The following is an 18,673-nucleotide window of genomic DNA, read 5'->3' on the forward strand; positions in this document are numbered from 1 at the left end:
AATCCATCTGATGGAAACTTAATCAAAACTTTAAGATTGGGGTAGCATGTCCTTTCTAAAGTGGAATAAACCAGACTGTATTTATAATATGTGAAATATTCTATTACAGCTGTCCTGATTCTTCAAGAGTTAACAAATCAGACTCACTAAGCCACTGAGTTTCCTATTTTTTGCTCATGGACAGATACATTTGATTAACCTGCTCTCTATCTCTAAAAATAAATATTAAAATTGATCCACCATCTGCTATTTCTTCAACTTTCTGAAAGATGACCATCGCCTCAATCCCTTATCCATACTGACAGCTTTTCTTATCTTCTCCACTTAATCTGGGATTTAATCAAGGGGGCTATGTAACTGCAGTAAGAGTCTCCCAGGGCCTGGCTGGAATTTGAAGCTGTGGGTGTGGAAAGTGTTTCTGATGGGTTTGTGCATTCTTCTATTGGAACCACATGTCCGTGGCTCACACAAAACCCCGGCACAGACTGCGGGAATGGCAGCTAATCTGCCCCAGCGTGGCTGTCATGGTGAAGCAAGCAATGGGAGAGGAGAGCCAATATATTCCGCCGTAAGCCATGCGCGGTCCTGGGGAGTATGTGGAGCTTGGGAGGGCTTTGTCCACCAGTGGAGCTCTGTTTTTTCTCTATTCAAGGTTGCTTTTTCCATCTTGCACAGATTGAAATGTTTGCACATCTGACATGAATATGTTGGTATTTAGTAATTTACACCAGATGGGATGGTACCCTGCAATTCAGTGTTTCCTTGACAATAAAGTAAATTGTTTGGGGTAATGCACAACAAGGAGATTTCCTGAAAACAATTATTAGGAATGCATTCAGAATACACGTATTCCATAAGATATTCACATCATATTCTTCTTTTAAAAGACTATACATGAAAACACACATATTAATAACTAAAAGCAGAAAACAGTTGTACTGGCTTCAATGAATAACGTAAGTAAACATTTACGCTCTGAGCCATGGTAACCCCAGTTTCTCAGATTAAACTGTGACTCATTAGCCTTTTGGTCGGGTTTACCCCTGATGCCAGATGTGAATGAGAAATGCCTGCCTCACCATAAAGCCAACCGTCCGTGGGAGGCTCTCCACTTTATCATCAATAGTGAAGTGTGGTCGCTCAGTTAGCTTTTCATTAATGAACCTGCCACCTGCTCCTGATACATGAGGTGCTACCTGAAGGCCTCTTGGAGTGCGGCCAAGTAGGCGCACATGTACGGTCTCTCTGTGCGCTTCCCAAACACAGAGAAGCTCACTTCCCGCACAGCGGAAATCTTTGTGTTTATGGCAACCACAGCCTGCAAAGCATTTTTGCCCCATGACCACATTCCCAGTTAAGTTGTGACACAGACTTTTGGTCAACTTTTTTGGTAATCGTTATTTTAAAAGTGTCATGTCAAGGCTAAAATAATTCTGTCCGAGACTGTTTTTGTTACAGTTTTTGATAGTCTCTCCCCAAAAATAGTTGCTTATTGAATAAGACAGATGCTTTAGATGGAGGCCTTTATTACTGGTCACACTATAGAGAACAACAGACAAAAAAAAACAATGATTAATATGATAATTACAATTTTTACATGCTTAAATAATTTTTCCTCTTTGGTTTCAGCATTGTGATATCAAACTAAGATTGAAAGTTCCCATTAATGCGCTGGATTTTCATGCAAGAGGCTCAAGTAGCCCTCAATGTTCATGAAACTCCTATTCCAAGATCTTCTGGAGTGTGACAAGTCTCCAAGTTGGCTTATATAAATGTTAAGAGGAAATATCTGAGTCATATGCTGAGGTGGGTGTGTACACCAGGCTCTGTCTATGGGTCGGGAATGTAATATGCTTTGGCTCAGTCAGTGCATAATGGGGGAACTGGCACTGTTGTGGTCATGTAGGCCAGGAGAGGATGCTGCCTGGCTCTTTGGCTTTCATCCGCAGCGCCACCAGGCCCGTTGGCTTGTATTCGGCATCAGGCCCCTCAATGGAAGGGGACCCGAGGCCTCCTGGGAAGCCATGGAGCGAGTAGAGGCCATTGATGCCAGGATGGTGAGGCGGATGGTGGTGGTGGGGATGGCCAGGGGATGGGGGCATGCCCATGAAGCCCTGCAGATTGCTGTGGGGGTGAGGGTATGGACTCATGCAGGACGACGGGATGGAGTCAGCTCCTAGGACACAGCCGGCACCTGAACCACCACCTCCTCCTGAAGCTGCCCCCGGCCACAGGTTGCCCTGCATCTGGACAAGAAGAGAATTTGAAGGGGACACATGTTGAATTAAACAGAATGAACATGGAAACCTTCATAATTTGTTATGGTGAAAAACTCAAGGTACAATACCAACAAAGGCAGGATTGAGATTGATAAACAAAACAACACGACATCACATGTCATTTAAGATCTGCAGTGGCCCACCTGGTATGTGTCATGGCGAGGGAGAAGAGAGATATCATAAGTAGCAAAGTGGTTGCGGACCTCCTGGATCTTCCCATAGCGTTCCCGTTTCCTCCACTTGGCTCTACGATTCTGGAACCAAACCTGTCAAATACAAAAATATAGGATGCGCACAGGTTCTGTATATTGTTATCAGTTTGACTGGACTTAAAATGAAAGATATTACATCATCTTGACTTGTGCAATTTTTATCTATTACGTAATTTGATTGGTCAAAAGACAGTTAGAGATATGTGTAATTCAGTCTTGACTAGTCAAAACTGAATCACAGGTATCAGCAGTGATGCCACTATAAATTACACTCAACTTGTCACGTATCCTAAATGGTGACTGCAGATATCAAATTCAGTTTTGACTACTCGAAATAACAGCTTTAGATATCTCAGACATCATAATGACCAATCCCAATTGATGGATATGACATTGCTAATTTGAGGCTTCCCATTGCATATTGGCTAAACAAAGAATTTGAACAGCGTCAGCAGAGGCAGTGGCGGTTGCGTATCATGTTGTTACAGAAATTAAATCATCTGCATTTCTTGCTGATGAATGAAGCCATGCGCAAGCCACAGCTTTAAAAACCCTGTCAAAACTGACAGTAAAATGGCTTAATATATGGATACAGAGATATAGCATGTTTGAATAGCACGCTGCTCCAAACTTGCTGAACTTCTGACATAACTGCAAGGCCATTTCACCTAGTCAAAACTGTAATTCAAGATATCTGTAATTACATTATGACTTAGCAGAATGAAAGTTAAAGATATCTCTAATCAACGTTCTTTTCAGGATATGTATAATTTGATGATATATACCTATAAGGAAATTATGATTATTTGAGCTATCTACACCATCATTTTAGCCCTTTTAAACTTTTTAATCTTTAAATGACAATGCACATATTTCTAATTGAGGGAAATTTAAGAAATGTTGAATCTGAGTTATGATGTGTCGTAGATATAGTCTAGAATATAATATAGTTCAATTGCATATATCCACAGGTCACACTGCAGATATATGCAACTTCACTTTAGATACCTGTAATAAGAAACCCTGTACACACACATACATGGGTTTGGATTTTACTGGTCAAAATATACAAATATCTTGAATTAGAGTTTGACATGGCAAAATAATGTTGCAGACAGCAAAAAAAAAAAAATAAATAAAAGATAGGGAGTGGCCCTAGCACCCACCTGAACCCGGGCCTCTGTGAGCTCGGTCCTCAGGGCAAGCTGCTCCCGGGCGTACACATCGGGGTAATGCGTCTTCTGAAACACCTTCTCTAGCTCCTCCAGCTGAAAGGTACTGAAGGTTGTGCGATTGCGCCGCTTCTTGTTCTTACCCGACAGGTCGATGGAGTCGGCGATAGAGTCCCCGTGTAAACTGCTGCCTGGCTCTTTCAGCTTGCCACAACAATCTGTGCCGATACTGGGATAGCCCATCTTTAGAGGTCCTTTCTCCCTGACTGAAGCATGGAGGGTACACAGAAAAAGGTAGACAATTGTATACATTTCAAAATAAATATGACTTAATTTGTACAGTGTATTTGCATCAGTTCACTGTTTGATGTGGATGAGAGATCAAGATTATTTCTTTTAACGCTGTTTAAGTCTGATCCTTTGTCAAATATATTGTGTCGAGTGATGGGAATTCTGTCTGTTTGTCGTCAGCCAGATCCCAAACAGTTTATCATTTAGTGCCTTCTTGCTTTTAAAAATTCAGGAAAAAGTGTAGAAATATATCATTTAAATTATTCAATTTAACTATGCTATACCTTATAATTTCCAGAATACCATAATGTTACATTAGGTTAGTATAAAAACCTAAAATAATGTAAAAACATCAAACACTATTACTGTGTGTGTTCTGCACATTCAGTTGAAATATGTTTTGTATGTTGGCAACTCGCAGGACAGCGGTACCATAAACAATGTTATGAAAAGTACTCAAAAGTCATATACATACAGGCTCAATGTACTTGTTTGTTTATTTTACCAAAGTGAGCCTTTTTGCAACTTATCCTGTCTTGTATTAATTTATGAAAAAAAAAGAAAAGAAAAAGGAAAATAAAAGTTCTCAGATACAACCGATACATCACCAACTGTGTCATCTGTTTTATAACATTTGTATGGAGACCATTGGAGTCCATGTTGTCGCTGTCAGACACTCTTGAGAAAGTCTGAATTAAATAATTTAAACTACTTTGTTAATCTCTTTTTTAGGGGTTCAGGAGGATTGAGTATGACCCCAAGAAATACCACCAACATGTCAATGTAAATTATGATTTTTTCTAATTGTGAGGAAATCGCACATATGAGGAAAAGCTCAGTGCTTTGGAAGCAAGAAAATTACTCTCTCAATTTCACTGCCAGAGAAATAGTTTAAAGTTGCTGTATTAAACAGCACACTCTGACCTGGATATGGTTCTCACACACAGCAGTCGGACAACATTTTATCATTATACACATAAAATCAAATTAAAGAGGGTGTCACATCAAACATTATGTTATATAAATTAAAAACTTTAATCCATTGCTTATTTTTTTTTATGCCTGCCAATCTAATTCCCAAACTCAAATCTGTGAGACGCCTGAGAAAACTACACAAGACTAATTCAGCCAAACAGCCTTTTAATGTGATTATCTCAGACATCCCTTATTTAGGCAGTGGACTCTCAGTGAATTGGCTTGAATTAAACCCACAAGGCAATAAGAAAAGAAAAAACAAAAAAAAAAATAAAGCAGCATTAAGCGAAAAAACAAGTATGCAGCACTGACAAGATTATATCTGATGAAGAACATGATTGTTTAAATTAATTATATACATTCTGCTTTTTCCATTTATCAGTAAGGGCAAATCTGAAAGCATTATTTCCCTTCCTGTTAACAGACCATGCAAAGGGCTTTTTCCCTCCTGCAGTGTTTGGATGTTGTTGTCCATGTTCATTATGTTGAACCCTGAGCTCCAAAACAAAACTCACTCTGCATCTATCTGCAGGAAATTCACTCACTGGGGGCGACCGAGACACTACTTTGCTATTCTCCTAATTCAATATGGAGCCCAACAGAGAGCACTTTTCAATGCAACATTAATTTCCTTGTGTCCATTAGATCCCACCTCGCGCCGCAGTCCATGCTGAAAATATTCTGCGTTCAGATTGCAAACTGGGGCCGCAGGACATTGTATAGCTTTTACCCTGTCAAACACCCACATCCGCTCTGCCTCCACTGCAGTGTAACTGGAGATGTAAATGAAATACGGGAAACGGCAAATAGAGGATAAATTCAAATTGTGTAGGTAGGAGTATCATGCTGGGAGCACGGGGGTCAATTTTAAAACGCTGAAATAGCCGCGCTAGAAATTTAAGACGCCTCCTTTCCAGGCCTCTCTTGCTGTACGTTCAGGTTTTCAATTTCTGCAATACGGTACCCCGGTTTTTAACACAAATGTTTGATTCTGCGTCTTTAATGGATATATAACAGTTAATGGTTTTAAATCTGTGATACTTATTACAGCAGATTGATAATGAAAAATAATAAAAAGATTAAACAACCATAGCCTTTAATAGCAAAGTTTGAAATGAATTCATTTTAGTTACAGTTTATTCTGCTGAATTCCCAAAAGTATTTAAACACAAGTAGTAAAAAAAAATGTGAGCGACACATTGTACCTGTGGATACGTTGTGTGCGATACGTTGTGGCAGACATGTCAGAATTTGACGGTATGACAAATATAGTAATAAACATTTTCGGAAACATTTAAAAGCCTCAAATTCACTGATGAGTTAAATCAAAACAAGCAACTTTTTCACATTCTGAGTGCTTTTAATTGGTGAGAACAGTGAAAAATATTTTGGCAGTTTTGCTGGAAAAATATATGTTTTTATGATAAAAATTAAGCAAATTTAGTATGAAACTATTTAGAAAGATCATCTCACCGATTTATTCAAATTCACTAATTATGTATTACAATTGCACAAATGTATTGAAAATAAACATCCTTGCAAACTAAATGAAAACTTCAAAGTGTGTTAAGGTGACCGAAGGGTTATAAATGAGTTGGCCAGTCCCACCGTCACTAAACTTTCTTCCCACTGTAGACAAAACAGGAAGACGAGTCTGCCTTTGAAGGTGTATGAACTCAAAAATACACAAACATTAAGTAGCACGAGTGGATACAAACACAAACACACACACTTTCTGCACATGCAAAGCCCTACTTATTTTCAGTAATAAAGCTAATAAGTCACAAAACAAATTAAACTATCACTGAACAATTGTCAGCGCAAAAGCATGCCTGTGTGTGTATGCCGTTTGTATGTATGCCCTGTGTGCGCACACATGGAAACAGAGGAATTGTGAAAACCTACATGCCTTCCTTCGCTTATTTACACTGAATTTATAAGAAAAGTAATAAAGTCCACTTTAAGCCAGGAGAGCTGATATCATTATCATAACTAATTGTGAAAAAATTCTATCGGCTATCTTTGGCAGGGACATGAATCAAGCGGTTGTATATTATTCTGGACGGAGATATCACAAAGACCTTATCAGCGCTCATATCCTCTGTTGCTTTGCAGAATCATCAACACCAATAAATAAAGTGGAAGACCACATAATTTCTCCAGGCTTTGGTTCAACATTTACAGGCATCACTTTTCTTCCCAAGATGGAAATTTACAGGCTGATACATCTGACAGCATTTGAGCTGCTGCAAAATGCTAACTCAATTCTGATTTCTAATGTTTTAAATTACAAATATCTTGCATAGAAAAAGAATACGTAAGACTTTAAAGTGATGGAGAGACTCTAAGGGCTAAAATACAGAAATGTAAAGCCAAATCTTGGCCTAAAGAGCAGTTTGCTGACTAGAAGCCCAATGACACACCCAACTTGCTGCCAGACTGACCTTTAACCTCTCTCACTTTACATCAAGGACTGTCAAGTGAAAGAAAACTTGCTGACATTTTTATCACAACCATCACCTACAAAAATCGAGTATAAAACTGGCTTTGGCACACAAACAAAACCGGCAAACTGCAAAAAGAACTGGCACACTGACAAAGATTTTAAAAAACTAATCAACTGACAGATCTGTGTCATTTAATTTCTTACATTCTTTGCAAAGGATAAGGTTATTCTAATTTGATTCCGCCATTCTTCCATTTATTCATATTTACACTTTTCCTGTCCAGGAAGGCGATTTTTTAAATGGCAAAATTGGAACAAATATTCTCATGCAAGGATTGGCTTCAAAACTAAAAAAGAATGTTGGCATCAATTACTTTTACATATGAATGTCTTATGAAAATAAAAAAAGTTCACTGTAAAAAAAAATTGACCATCATACAAGTATACATTAGACAAATGTAATACCAAGCAAAAGTGTCATCTTTTTAATAATAATAATAATTATAATAATAATTATAATTATATAATTATATAATTATAATTATTATTACCCTACTCGTCGTTCCTATCTTTACTCATGCTTTCATTTATTTTCCGTGTGAAACACACAACTTACTCCAACTCACCTTCCGAGTTGTTCTCGTAAAACGCCGGCTTGCCGCTTATCGCGGTGCCCTTCTGCTCCTGGTTTATACTGTCCAAGAACTTGCTGTGTTTGGACGGTGAGGCGGGCGGGTTGGCCGCGGCAGAGCCGTGCGTAAAGTCTTCCGCCGCATCACCGAATCTCCCCATGGCGGTGGCATACAGATCCCCGCGCAGGCTGAGTCGGTGAGGAAGAGGAGGGGGAGGAAGGTGCGAGGGTTTCTGCAGCTCATCGCAGGGCAGAAAGGAGCCGGAGCCGCCGTGCTCCAGTCGCGGGGAGTTCTCCGGCGTCCTCCTGCTGCTCTGCGAAGAGAAAGGCAAACAACTGTCCGAGTCCATCTTACGGCTCCAGCAGCAGCAGCAGAGACAACAGCAGCGACTGGGCGCTGATAGTGTGGGCGCCTGAGTGAGGGGTTTTTTTTTCTTCTTCTGTGTTCATGTCAAGTGGGTGGGATTTAACAGATCAGAAACAAAGACCCGTGAAACCGGGATTGGACTCTCTGAGTGTGTATGTGTGTGTGAGTGATAGAGAGAGCGAGCGAGAGAGAGAGAGGGCGTGTGTGTGTGTTTGTGTGTGTGTGGTGTCTGTTACAGCATCCAGCAGTCTGATATAATCCGCCAAAAATTCAATCACGTGTGGTTTCTGTCCCTCCAATTAACCATTTAATTCCTATTTCATATATTGTTATGGCTCTAATCACCAAATGAAGCAGGACAGGAGAAGCAGATATACACACACACTCTCTCGATCTCTCTCACACACACACACACACTTTATACACACACACACACACACACACACATACATACATACACACGCAGTTTACGCACAGAAAATTGACCGAATAAAAACGCACTTTTCTTACTTTAGTCCACCACGACAAGGTCTGTTATTTTCGTTTTTGTCTGACTTATATACGTAACAAAACTTTTATGTCGACTAGCTACTCTTTTTTATTCTACTAACTGTACTTTTTCATACGAGGCGCGCAACGGGTGGGCCTAAATCTGTTCTGTTCATACAGCCTTAGAGATTTTTTCCTTTGGATTTGATCTTAAAAAAATCTGCGCGCACACTAAAGCGCTCAGCAAACTGAATATCTAGTCCTGTTGTATTTGTTTTTCACGTTGGATGTCGATGCATTATTCTAACGCCAATACATGTGTCCTTCCGCTGAAGGCACCGATAATCAACGTCACATACAAAAAAGGTCTACACAATTCACTGTAGTGTCACACAAATATATGACCATTAAAAAGGGCCCATCTTGAAAAAACTATAAAAGGACTACAAGTACAAAGCTTGTGAAAATCAATTTAAAAGAGCACTGCCGAGGTCAAACAAAACTAATTAAAGTCAACAACAATGTTATGCAAACATTTTATGTGTTTTAATGTAAATGTATTAAAACTAAATGTAAAAGGTTTATTTAAATGATGTATTTAACTGTACACTCCCTGCGATTGACGATTGTTGTTTATTTTTTTTATTTTTTTTTTAAAAGAGAGAGAGAGAGGGAAAAAACCCACTCCAACTTTCGTTTAAAATGCGTCGGCAACCAACTAAAAAAAAAATAAATGTATCTTTATCTTATTAAACTATATCTAAATATACAGATAGCTTTACAATATGACGATTTCGGAGGCTATTATTTGAATAATATTAATTTAAAACTCTTAACTGAAACACTGTCGCGTCAGTTCGCCCATTATTTAAAACAGGAGGATTAGTTATTCGACCGGCACTGTTGAGAATAATAACATCCCGGTACAATAATGTCATAACATATTATCATTACCTTTTTGATCACACAGATTCAACACAAAGCACGCATTTACTGTACATTATCGATGCGGGCTCCCGACGCGCACACTAACTCAGCCCGACGTTTGCTTGTCGCTGATTTCCTGTGGCTGTACTGAATAACACTGACTGTCCCTTAAAATGATGGAAACAGATAAACAATAGTTATGATGGTCATAACATGTCCCAGCTTGCAGTGAAATATAGTTTTTAATTACTGCAATATAATTCTTAAATCTTTGTGGGATTTTTTTTTTCTTGATCTCACTTGACAACTGTTTTGATAGGAGTCAATATAAAAATGATAACTAAAGTTAAAGCAGAAAAAGAGGCTTTGTCCACAAAATGTGTTATTAATTTTCTTTACCATGCAGCTCATAACTGACTGAATATCCTCCAGGAGAGTCAGACTCAGCAGTGAGATAAAAGGATTTGGGATACTGACATGTTATCTCCGATCTAGGCGAACCTCGTCTAAACACAGTGCACTTACCAGGTTCAGACACGGTACCGCTGATCTTGGGGACATCTCACCATCTCTCTGGATACCTGAGGCCGCACGCTGCTCAGCTGATGGACAAGTGTGTAAACATGAGGTCCATTTGGGCTGAGAGGCCTCATAAGCCCCATTTGAATCCATTCTGAGCTCTGAGATATCAAAAGTGTCGGCGTTACAGATCCAAGTGCAGGGACGAAGAAATATGGAGCTGTGAATAGTGGCTCCAACGGAGATCGGATTCTTACTTGGATCGCCTTTTGTACAAAGTCCAACTTTCAATCAGAATTTCAATTACAAATAGCGGATAACAAATAGTGTGGGACAGGAAAGCATTTATAATTCTACTGACAATCTTATTCAGATTATTCTCTTACACTACATTTCTATCTTTCCTAATAAAGCGTACATTTGGACAAAATGAAAATTCCAGTCTTTATCTGGACGCAAATTGCAAAGACATGGCTGCTTGCATGGAAAAGGAAGAGCTCCTTTAAGTTTAAAATGATTAGTGACCCTAGATGTAAGGCCTAATGACATTTATGAGTAACATGACTTAGATTAACATGTTTGGGTCAGCAGCGCATAGGGGCTAAAAAACGCCGCGCTGTCATGTTAATCACAACCACAGTGCCACCTTTTACCCTCCTACACACTCTTAAATGTGTATTCATCCCCGTAAACCTCAGTCTAGGTGTAGTTGCCAACATTTGTCAAACTGTCTGGCTGACCACCATTAAAAACCTCATAATTCTGTTAGAGGGGAGTATGAGTTTTAAGATGCACACACAAAAAGGGGGTGGAGTGGGGTGGGGGGACACGGATATGTTTTTCTCGAATCTCGTGACAAGCATGTCCTCTGTAGCCCAAGGCAGCAGAGCACTCGTGAATTCACGAACCCAGCTGAGTAAATGCATTCCAGAGATGTGGGCAAGAGGAAGAAAGTCTGCGCTATGATCTCAGAGCCGCCGCAGGTAACACTGTTTATATGAATACTGCATCAAGAGAGCAAAAGATGTAGAGGATTATGGGGATGGTATTTGCTGAGGAATCAAAGTCTCCTATGTGGATGTCTGTGGCTTCCTCGAGGAGATGGAGTCCGTTCATTTATGCACTGAAAAGTCCATCTTTTCGGGTAAAATAGACACACTGACTTCTCTCCCACATCAAACAAAACAGAGCAGGGTTCTTCATGAAATAAGCACATCGTTTTATCCTCACCCATTTGCAGGGAAATAAGTGGTGGTTAACAGGAGGGAAATTGCAGAAAATAGCAACAACTCACCGTCCATACCATGACAAGCTCCGCTTGCTGCTCCCCGCGGTCCTTATCCCTTGTCCCCCGAGCCTGTCCTGGGCATGACCTTGCACAGGAAATCAGTTCAGCCTGTTGGGAGTCCCAGGTCTCCCCCCGCCGCCTCGCGGCTCTGGGCACAGACAGCGTGGATAAAGGTGACCCTGCACTTTCACCACGCACCCTGCGGCCCTCAGGCTAGAGAGCCACTTCCACCCCTCCCTCCACTACATCCTCTCGGCCTGCATGGCTGTCAGTCTGCAAGGCTTTAGCACAACCTGTTACACCTTACATCCTTTAGCTAGCACGTGTAAACACAAATACTGCTGTGTGAAAACGATGAATCAGGCACCAATCTTCTTTATCATATAACACTGGACTTTTAAAAGGTCATAGTGATGTCCTGATCGTGAAAAGTGTCTGTCATGGGTGCGGAGAGTCTTCAAAGATCTGACCTTATTCAGTGACAATCTGTGTTATCGAGAAGTTATTAAGATCAACCTGCCAGATGAACATAGACAGCCAGTTAGAATGGAGTCCAACTCTGTGCTTCATACAAGCAGGCTGTCTTTGTCTGGCTATCGCTGCCTGGGGCTTTTCCCCTCACGTACAGGGTGGCAATTCAACCTGAGGTTTGCATTAGAATAGGAGAAGGATAGCTAATTTAATTACCCGCCATGAATGCACAGAGATGATCCTATACGCAGAGCCAGGGCTCCTCTCAGAGGCCTCCCTCACATCCTCCAGTCTATGTCCAGAAGCTGCACAGCCAGCTGAGGACGTGATTGACAGCTGCCGACCCCGGGGTCAGCTGGTTGAAGAGGTGCATTCTGGGAAGCTTAAGCCAGTCCGCTGCAGCGATGGGGGTTGAGGTTTTACAACGGGAATGGGAAGTGGGGTTGCTGTCCTCTGTGTGACCTCATATGAGGCATCATGGAGCACAGTGGAGCCTAGCGAGCGTCAGCAGCAAGTCAGGATCCATAGCCACAACACACATGAGATGAGCCGGAGTACGTATCTGTCAGGAAAAAGACCAAGGTTTCTCATAATGGATGGTAGATGGTACTGTTTTGCCTTGAATTTGACCGTATGAAAATATTATTTTCCACACTTCTTTGCAAGAGCATAAAACAAAGAACATTTTTCCATTCATTTCACTGCTGGAAAGATCACGACATCTTCAGCCACTCAATTAACCCCCTGATGATCTTCAAACCAAAGGACCATGATGCTTGACAGAGCAGAGAAACCAACTATGACAGGTCCTGCACCCTTTGTTAATTTAAATTTGGACCTCGCTCTCCTATGGTTGGTTTATAATAAAAGAGTTTCGGCTGCAACACATGCTGTGTGTTGCTTTCTTTCTGTAGTTTGAGAAATTGGGAGCACTTAGTTCAAACCCAAGCCAGAGTTACCGCAAAGGCTGAAAAGGCCTGCGACAGATAGCAAAACCTACAGTACATGAAAATTGACTGCTCTCTGTGATTGTTACTTAGCAAATTTTACCTTTTAGGCATAAATACACACGTATAACAATGTTCCGTTAAATAGCAATATAAAAAGCATCTGTCACTGCAAGCGAGCAGCTAGCTAACTCTGCAACATTAGCAAGCAGAAGAAACCGTACAGGTCCTAGCTTACCCTCTGACTTTTTAGCAGCTTAATATCAGCACGTAACCTCTTTTATATTAGTTACAGAGAGCTGAATGAGGAGGCTAGCTCGGAACAGTAGCTCAGGGAGAGAGAAATGCTGTGTGTGTGCGGGAACACCGGGTTATGAAAGCTCCGTCTGTCGTGATAAATGCCTCTCTGCTCTTACTGGCTCTTAATGAAGGACAGACCGGTGCAGCCTCGCTCCTTACTCACAATCTCCAGGAATCCGTAAACATGCACCTTAGCTAAAACCATCTGGATGTATCAGCTAGCCGGGCCTTGATATACAGATACACGCCAGCCAGAGCTAAAAATAAATAATCTTAAATGTATTTTAGAGCGGACGGAGAGCCGTTGACGAAGAGGCCCTGGTGCGCGGTGACGCATGCGTAAATGAGTCGACTGAAGAAATAGCCTGCAATTTCCGTTAAAACAAACTCTAGTTAACTGTTAGCATGTGTTGCTAAATATCCCATTTTGTAAAATATATATATTGCTATATAACTTTGGTCCATCAAAATTCCACTTTATCAATCATCCCATTTCTTCTGGTTTTAGGTAAAGTAAGATTGAAGTCAAATATAAACTAGCTATAATCGTCCATTTTAATGACGTATGCTAATATAAGCTAACATTTGATTAGCAATGGTCAATAAAGGCTATTTCCTTTAGGTGGAGGCAGCCTACATTTCGTTGTGAACATTATATCCTCCTCTGTTTATCTCCACCATTATTGCGCAGTGTTAAGGCTGAGGTAAGAAATTCGCCTATTTCTGACGGATTTCCGCCGACAGGGGAAAGTAGACTAATGTAACGATTAAACGGAGTGATCACTTTGAGCTATAATGCTGTTAATGCTGTTTTTGGTTTTTGCCCCTCACCCGGGGTCTTGGATTGAATTATGAAGAGCACGGACTGGAGATCACAGGATTTTCATTATCCAGAGGCAGAGGACAGGGGCCTCCGCAAGTCCTCCTGTCCCGCAGGCGCGGCGGGTTTCCGGTGAGTAGACGACCTGAACGTGTCACTGCAAGACATGCGGCACCTGTGTTCACCTGTCAGTCAATAGTGCTGTTAAAAATACTTTTAAATAGATATCATTTAAAAAAAAATGCGGACGACAAATAAATTAATCACAGTCTAAGGATGGGAAATTTAAATTAGTTTTGGTCGCCCTTATTTATTCATTAAAAATGCATAGTATTTGCTAATCAAATAGAATTAAACTATATCATTAAAATCATAATTTTTTTCTTCACTCACCGTTCAGTGTGACGTTATACTAAAAATGCCACAGGCTAAAAAGTTATAATAGTTAATAATAGTTGTAATATATTAATTGTAATGTTGCTTAAAGTCTACTTTAAATCAATGTGTAAAGTTTGCATTACACTCCAAATAATTTTTTTTCTTTTTTTTTAATGAGTTTGTGTAAAATAATGCTTAACAAGCATTACTGGCTAGTTTCTCTCTTCTCATAGTTGCTATCTCTTCAAAATAAAAGCAGAATATTAGGGGTATTAATGTGTTAAATCTTAAATTGTTAAATCTTCACTCTAAATTCACTTTGGCGTAATTTTCCTGAAATAAGATACGTTTCTTTTTTCTGGTGATTGAATGAAACGAGCATTTCAAATTTTTGACTGCAGGGTCGGGATATTATTATCATATGATTTCACAGTTTTCTGCCACATACCTGTTCCCGTTGCGTCATAATAAATCACAGCAAGGGAACGAACAAAGGATAGATATTACATGTTTGCAGAGCTAAAAAGCATCATCTGTAATAGGATTTTCACAGCGAAGTAATCTGTGTTCACAAGTTGGTTGAAGCCGTTATACCCTAAAAATCGCAAAAATATAAAAGCCTTTACCTTGAAATTGAAAGGGGAATGAAAATGTTTTACTTACTCTCATTATTTGACGGGATGTCAAAGACCAGACACAGACCACCTTTTTTTTTTTTTTTTTTGTTTTATGAAAAATAGAAAATATACTTTGGTTAGATATACATTTAAAGCTGACTATAGCAATACAACTACAAACATGATGGGATCTGGCGTGGGGAAACTACTGAAAGCACAAGCGAGTTATGTTAAGATCTTGTTTGTCAGCTGTCTTATTCTCGTTAAAGGTCTTTACATTCGTGTGTGTGTGTGTGTGTGTTTGTGTGTGTGTGTGTGTGTGTGTGTGTGTGTGTGTGTGTGACAGTCCGTCCTCAGTCTCTGGCATCCTGACAGACAGACATACTGACAGACAGACACTCACAGGTCTGTAATCCTGAGGCTCCAGACAGGACCTGCGGCTTTGGCAGCGGCCTCCGTCTCCAGCGCATCAAATGAGAAAACTCCTGACGCACAGGAGGTCTCCGGTAGCCGAACGGCTTTCTCACATTTTTCTTTGTGGGGGAGACAAACCTGTCAACTACATTCTGGATAAATACTTGTGAAAGTCCGCGGAAGAATCACATGATTTTTTTTTTCTTTGAGCGCCTCACAATAAATCAGCCGCTTTTTTTTTTTTTTTTAGCTGAGTTCAGCTGAGGGAAGAAGAGATGACAGTCGCAAAAATTATAACCGATTTAACGTGCTCACGTTTCTCTGCTGCTATCAGCTGTGGCAGAGGGATTTGTTGGACTGTACCATAAAGTCAAGGTGTGAAATCTTCTTCAGAATATGCTTATTATTATAGACAGATAGATAAATCTCTTTTTTTTTCTTTTAAAGTCCTTCTTAAACGGCTTAACATTGCTATGTGAGAGAAAAAGTTCATTTTTGAGTTCCTAAAATTAGTAGCTTACTAGTGTAAAATGTCATGAAGAGTTATACCTGAACATTTATTATCTCTGTCGTGCACAAACACAAAATGACACCTTTTGCATATTTAAACATGCCCCCCTCGACAATTCCCCACTGATATTTTCAGTGTGGGATAAAGCAGATCAACACAATCGTGAGGTCTTATACTAAAAAATATGGGGTGAGTCTTCTCTGAGAGGATCTGTTCTTATATCTGCTGAATGCCAAACCCCCTGGTGCAGTGCAGTCCTTTGTTCCTGTCCAATCAGATACAGCTGTACAAGCCAAACTCCACAGGGATAGCTGGGGTCATCCTCTCAGCGGATGCTCGGGCCCATCCTGCTACTGGTGCCCCGAGGGCCTGGGCATAGAGCACGACCCCCCAAACAGCCACCCAGACACTGGCCATAATGCCCTCCTTGACTGAAGCTAGCATGGTGGCAAGTGTTTTGTCTGTGCTCTGACTCTCACTCTCATCCTCCCTTTTGAAACGTATATTTCATCATGGAGGACACATTCAAGTACAAACAGTACAGCTCGCACTGCACGTTCAAAACATATTACTTTAATATAAGTACACTGTTTTAAAATCCACAGGAAACATATTTTTCAGTCAATAAAATGAATGCTCAGCTGTTGACTGTGTAATCCATGTTAATGGCTTCATGCAGCTGAAACTGGCTTGGTTAGTTTGTTATCAGAAGATCTTGGGCAAGAGATGAGGTCTGTAAATTAAAGGAACTCAGACACATCTGAACGAAGCTGTCACAACTCTGCTGGGGAAGAACAGGCCCAGCATAACGAATTAGACCGAGTGGAGTTCCACCAAGAAAGGACATGTGAGAATTCTGCCTGTTTAGAAAGAGAAAAAGCAAATGACCTTGGGGGCTGAAGTGGCTGGATAGAAAATAAACTGTTTGGAATTACTCTGCACATTGAGGAATAGAAAGCAGCTGCAAAAATCTGAACTTACCCAGTTGATTTCTCTGTGATTTGGAAAAGCTTTCAGCAGGCACATCACACTAACCTCTAGGCTCAGAGAGCAAAAAGAACGAGTTGTAATGTTTTCAACATGTCTGAGCTTTTTAAAGGAGATAAATTGCATTGCTGGAGGTTCAAGTTAAACTGACACTTATTTTGTTTTGCGTTGACTTGCAGGGTTTAAGCCCTGCAGCAGACTAAAGAGCTGATGCACGACTGAGATCATCTGAGGTATGTGACAATTAATTGTCAAAGTTTAAGGGATTTAGGTAATGATAATGAAAGCTACAGTGGGCGAGCGAGGCTCAAGCGCTCCAGTAAACGACACACTGGAGACCCCGTCTGCACCAAGTTTCAGAAAATCTAATTTATAGCCACTTCGCAGCAGCTGGATTTGCACTTCCGACCAGGGGATACCATTACCAAACACCATGGAGAAGGCTGATGGATAGGACACTCTCGCTTTTGCTCTCTCGCCTCTCAGCGACACACAAATATACTGTATATTTATAGAGGCACGCTCACAAACGTGCACATGATCACGCAGCAGAAAAAATGCATACTTAGCCGAAGCTATAACTCATTTTGTGCAACTTTGCACAGGAATAATGATGTGAAATTATATGAAGATTTGTATTTTCCGCTATTTTGATCTAGAAGCTTTTGTTTTTAGTTTTCCTATTGCATGTGTAACTAAACTCTTAGGTCAGTGGACTGCACATGGGTGGCACTGAAAGGGAAATAGCACTCATTTTTAAGTATTTATAAATGTCATGGCTCAATGAGTATTTTGGAAAACTAAATAACCAAGTAGCTTGCAAAGCCAGACAGCTAAAACATTATTCTGTAATACCACTTAGATCCACAGTCTGGAGCTACTCTGCAGGCCATAAATTGGATACTGACTTTGAGGTTGGTAATGAACCAGAAAATACATATAATTGATCAAAAATCCACCAACTTTTCTGTCTTTTTTCTCATTCATTCTTCATGGAGCGAGGTGTGACATCACACATTATGTGCTCTTTTTGTTTCCATCCTTGCAAACAAAAGTAAATGTCCCCCACTGATTCAGACTGAATTAATCCAGAGATGTAAGAAAATCATTTTTGACATCTTAAATTCAGTGGTGTATCCCAGCAAGGACTTTAAGCCCTGCCATGGAAAGTCTAGTCAGCTGCGATCGAGATTTGTTCCCTCAGAACCACAATTCACTGACTTGGCCAGAGAGTGTAATCTTACAACAACCTAGATGGGGGGAAAAAAGCCAAAGCTTAGTACACTTAGACAAGATCGCTCTCTGTAGATAACGTTCACTATCTTTCTCAATCATAAGGTCAATCTTAGTGGCAGAATACATTTTGGCAGTGTACCAATCTGCAAACCATCGATATGTTGAAACTTAAAGTTTGATCCGTTGCAAATTTTTGTTTCTGTATGTTGAAGTGCTGTGAGTATGATCTGGTTAGGTTGAGGCACAAAAGACACCTGGTTAGGGTAAGGAGGGGATCATGTAGTTCGGCTTGGTTATGTCAGCGTGGCTAGAAATTGTCCCAATGTCTTCTTAAAAATACTAAGTTAGCTCTGCCTAGGAGGTTGTGTTTTTGCCTGTGTCTGTGTGTTTGTTGTT

At 40.4% G+C, this 18,673-nt stretch overlaps 1 protein-coding gene across 9 annotated transcripts; it reads right to left on the reverse strand.

The window, feature by feature from the left end:
• Positions 1-1,509: 1,509 nt before the first annotated feature.
• On the reverse strand, positions 1,510-14,258 carry alx3 (ALX homeobox 3). 9 transcript variants are annotated; one of them, XM_030421824.1, is made up of 8 exons: positions 14,146-14,258; positions 12,284-12,629; positions 11,603-11,744; positions 10,315-10,469; positions 8,002-8,320; positions 3,658-3,929; positions 2,423-2,545; positions 1,510-2,246 (listed from the first exon to the last, which is right to left on the reverse strand). In XM_030421824.1, exons 3-8 carry the CDS (start codon positions 11,607-11,609, stop codon positions 1,899-1,901), a joined length of 1,224 nt encoding a protein of 407 aa, XP_030277684.1. In that variant the 5' UTR covers positions 11,610-11,744; positions 12,284-12,629; positions 14,146-14,258; the 3' UTR covers positions 1,510-1,898. The 9 variants fall into 9 exon arrangements, with proteins under 9 accessions (XP_030277684.1, XP_030277682.1, XP_030277683.1 ...); XM_030421822.1 differs by lacking the exon at positions 14,146-14,258 and adding an exon at positions 13,478-13,637; XM_030421823.1 differs by lacking the exon at positions 14,146-14,258 and adding an exon at positions 13,431-13,637.
• Between the last annotated feature and the right edge of the window lie 4,415 nt (positions 14,259-18,673).

The sequence above is a fragment of the Sparus aurata genome, chromosome 7, assembly GCF_900880675.1.
Source record: "Sparus aurata chromosome 7, fSpaAur1.1, whole genome shotgun sequence".
NCBI lineage: Eukaryota > Metazoa > Chordata > Actinopteri > Spariformes > Sparidae > Sparus > Sparus aurata.

Excerpts from the sequence above, each read along its gene's own strand:
- alx3 (XM_030421824.1), bottom strand. Across the intron at positions 3,930-8,001 it reads TTACGAGAACAACTCGGAAG|TCAGGGAGAAAGGACCTCTA; the intron begins GTGAGTTGGAGT and ends TCCATGCTTCAG. Across the intron at positions 2,247-2,422 it reads CTCGCCATGACACATACCAG|ATGCAGGGCAACCTGTGGCC; the intron begins GTGGGCCACTGC and ends CTTCTTGTCCAG.